The sequence below is a fragment of the Parus major genome, chromosome 27 (assembly GCF_001522545.3).
Source record: "Parus major isolate Abel chromosome 27, Parus_major1.1, whole genome shotgun sequence".
NCBI lineage: Eukaryota > Metazoa > Chordata > Aves > Passeriformes > Paridae > Parus > Parus major.
The window spans coordinates 2,317,918-2,320,861 of NC_031796.1; the positions used below are offsets into that span (position 1 = coordinate 2,317,918).

Below are 2,944 nucleotides of genomic sequence, written 5' to 3' on the forward strand. Positions count from 1 at the left end.
TGGGTTGGGTTGGGTTGGAAGGGCCCATAAACATCATCTATTTCCAATCCCTTTGACAAGGTCAGGGACACCTTCCACTATCCCAGGTTGCTCCAAAGACAGTCCATCTTGGCCTTGGACACTTCCAGGGATGGGCATGCTCTGGGCAATATGTACCAAGCCATCACCAGTCCCACAGCCAAAAATCCCTTACCAACATCCCATCTAACCCTGCCTGCTGGCAGTGGGAAACCATTCCACCATGTTCTGCCACTCCAGGCCCTTTTCCAAAGTCACTCTCCAGCTCTCTTGGGGCCCCTTAGGCATTGGAAGGGGCTCTGAGGTCTCCCCAGAGCCTTCTCCTCTCCAGGCTTGGCACCCCCAGCTCTCTCAGCCTTTGAGCTCTAACTCTGTGGGCTGCAGGCAGAGCTGTGGGATGATGGAGATGTGGTGGAAGAGCTTCCAGGAGCATTGTAGTGACTGAAGGCAGGTTGGGAAGGCAAGGAGTGGGAATTGTCCTTTCTCTGAGAGAGCAGCTGGAATTTGTGCTCTGGGACATGCAATGAGCCAGCTGACAGCAGATGGGTCAGGATTAGAGGCCACATCAGCAGCGGGGACACTCTGGTGAGTGCCTACTCCACATCACCTGATGGGGAAGAATTGGAAATGCCTTCTTGGGACAAATGGGACATTCCTTGGCTCTGGTTGTCATGGGGTGCCTGAAGTGTGTCAAGTGACTGATGGCAGGACAGCACAGCTGAGCACACACACTCAGGAGTTTTCTGGAGTGTGCTGATGCAAACTTGCTGGCACAGGTGACACAGGAGAGCTGGACCTCTGCTTGCCAGTGAGGAAGAATTGGTGGTGGATGGGAGGTGGTCGGGGCAGCCTTGGCTGCAGTGAGCATGCACTGTTTGAGCTCAGGGCCCAGGGAGAAGAGAGCAATGCAAAGTACAGGACTGGGGCCCTGGGCTTCAGAAGAGCAAAATCTGGGCTCTTCAGGGATCTTCTGGGAGGAGTCCCATGGGTTATGGTCCTGGACAGAGAAGGGGTCTAGGAGAGCTGCTCATTTTCAGAGATTAGATCCATGAACCTCAAGAGTGATTCCTCCTGACAAAGCAGCAAGTCAGGCATTGTGTCAGATGTCTAAAATTATGAACAAAGAGCTCCTGAATAAACTCATAAAGGGTAAATACAAAGCAACAATAAGTGATTCCAATTCCTTGTTGCGATGTCTATAGCAGAGGGATTCCTAGAGCAAAGTGCCATTTCTGGTCTCCAGGTCCTGTTCATCTGCTTCTGGCCATTGTTTGATCTGAAGTTAAAAGGATCTTTGTTCTTACTAAAAGCCTCCTTTGTGCTCTGAGACAAATTCACCCTCTTTCCCTGATTCTTTCTGCCTGTGGGAGATATTGAGAAGGAAGGAAGGAGTTAACACCACATTAATGGTTTGGGGCTTCCTTGTGGGAGACTGCTGTTATTATTGCTGTAGCACCTTTGCATCTGTTTCTGCAAAAGACAGACAAGACTAGTCTTGAGAAGTCTGAGAAGAGCCTTGCTTTGCAGCAACCACAAAAGACCTGGCTGGGTTAAAGCCCCTCCTTCCAATTCTGCCCTGGCCCTGCTTGCCTTTCAAGCTCTGTGCCCTTTTCAAGTTCTCTCATGCTGCAGAAATAGGTGGCTGTGTCTGCAGTTGCTGGCGAGAGCAGTTGCAGCCACACCTGGTTTCTGGAGGGGTCTGTGGAGCAGTTGACTCGAGTCTGGAAGGATGAAGCAATGTGCTGGCGTTGTGTGAAAGGATACTGCATAACTATGTGCTGCAGTTCTTTGCCAGGAGTCTGCCGGATCCAGTCCCAGGCGTAGCTGCTGTCGGTGATGGCTACACCAGAGATGTGACAGGTGAGCAAGACAGACTCTGAGATCTTCCCTGTTGCAGGTCCTGAGGCCTCTGTCTTCACCTGAGAAAGACCACCTGCAGCCCCAGGAGACAAGGATAAAGAAACAGCAACAGCTTAAGCAATCAAACTACTCCACCGCGTCCCTGCGATTCTGCTTGTGATGTCCAGGATCCAGCAGCTGCAAACTCATCTGCTCAAAAACCCTTGAACTCTCCAGAATCTCAGATCTGGGAGAGACATACAGCCTTCCCCATTCTCCCACTGAGCTCCCAAATGACCCTCTAGAATTCCCCATTTCCTCCGCTCACCCCTCAGGCAGCAAAACCCATGGGCTGGACTGAATGGACATGAGCTGTGCCCAAAACCATAGCAGAACTATTCACACATCCTACTGGGTACCTGTAATACTGGAAACTAAAGGGAAACAGGAAAATTGCTTCAAAGCTGAAACAGTGAGAAGTGAGTTGGCATGATACATGGGAAGAAAATAATCATAAAGATTAGAGCTTATTTGGGGAAAGCAAAAGATAATCTGTCCCTGTTAGAATCAAACATGTGAAAATTCTGTGCTGTGTCTACAGTAACCCTGAACATAAAGGCAACAGGCCACCTTCCAGCTCCGAGGCAGAGAGCTGGGATGCTGACAGATGGTTTGTGTTCAACCTCAGCTGGATTTTCTGCCTCTGTGCGAACAGCACAGAAGTAAAGGGCACGGTCCCCAGCATGGAGGAGGTGCAGGCTGAGAGATGCCACAGATCGGGAATTGTCCCTGGAGGCTGTGGCTCGACCTTCCACTGCGGACCCAAACTGAATCTGGGATGAGTAATGGCTTATCCAGGACACCCATTCGAATCTGCCTCTGGGTGCCTGCCGGTACCACCGAACATAATGATTCTCGAAGGTGAAGCCGGATCCTCGGCAGGAGAGGGTGACGGAGTCCCCGGGCGCTCGCAGCCCTCCGCCGGCCTCCTGCAGCCTCGGCTGTGCCCAGAGCCCTGCGGAGGGAGAGCGCAGCAATCGGGCAGGGAGCGAGCACGGCCCGAGGGCGCTGTCCCGGTGTCCCGGTG

The 2,944-nt window shown here is 52.1% G+C and overlaps 1 gene segment (V, D, J or C); it reads right to left on the reverse strand.

Moving 5' to 3' along the window:
• The window catches only part of LOC117245555, a gene marked incomplete at both ends in the record, with an annotated part of 7,503 nt that extends 4,564 nt beyond the window's left edge, over nt 1–2,939 (reverse strand). Inside the window, 1 exon segment of the V gene segment in view lies at nt 2,563–2,939. Within this exon segment, the coding sequence occupies nt 2,563–2,939 (377 nt within the window).
• Nucleotides 2,940–2,944: the final 5 nt, after the last annotated feature.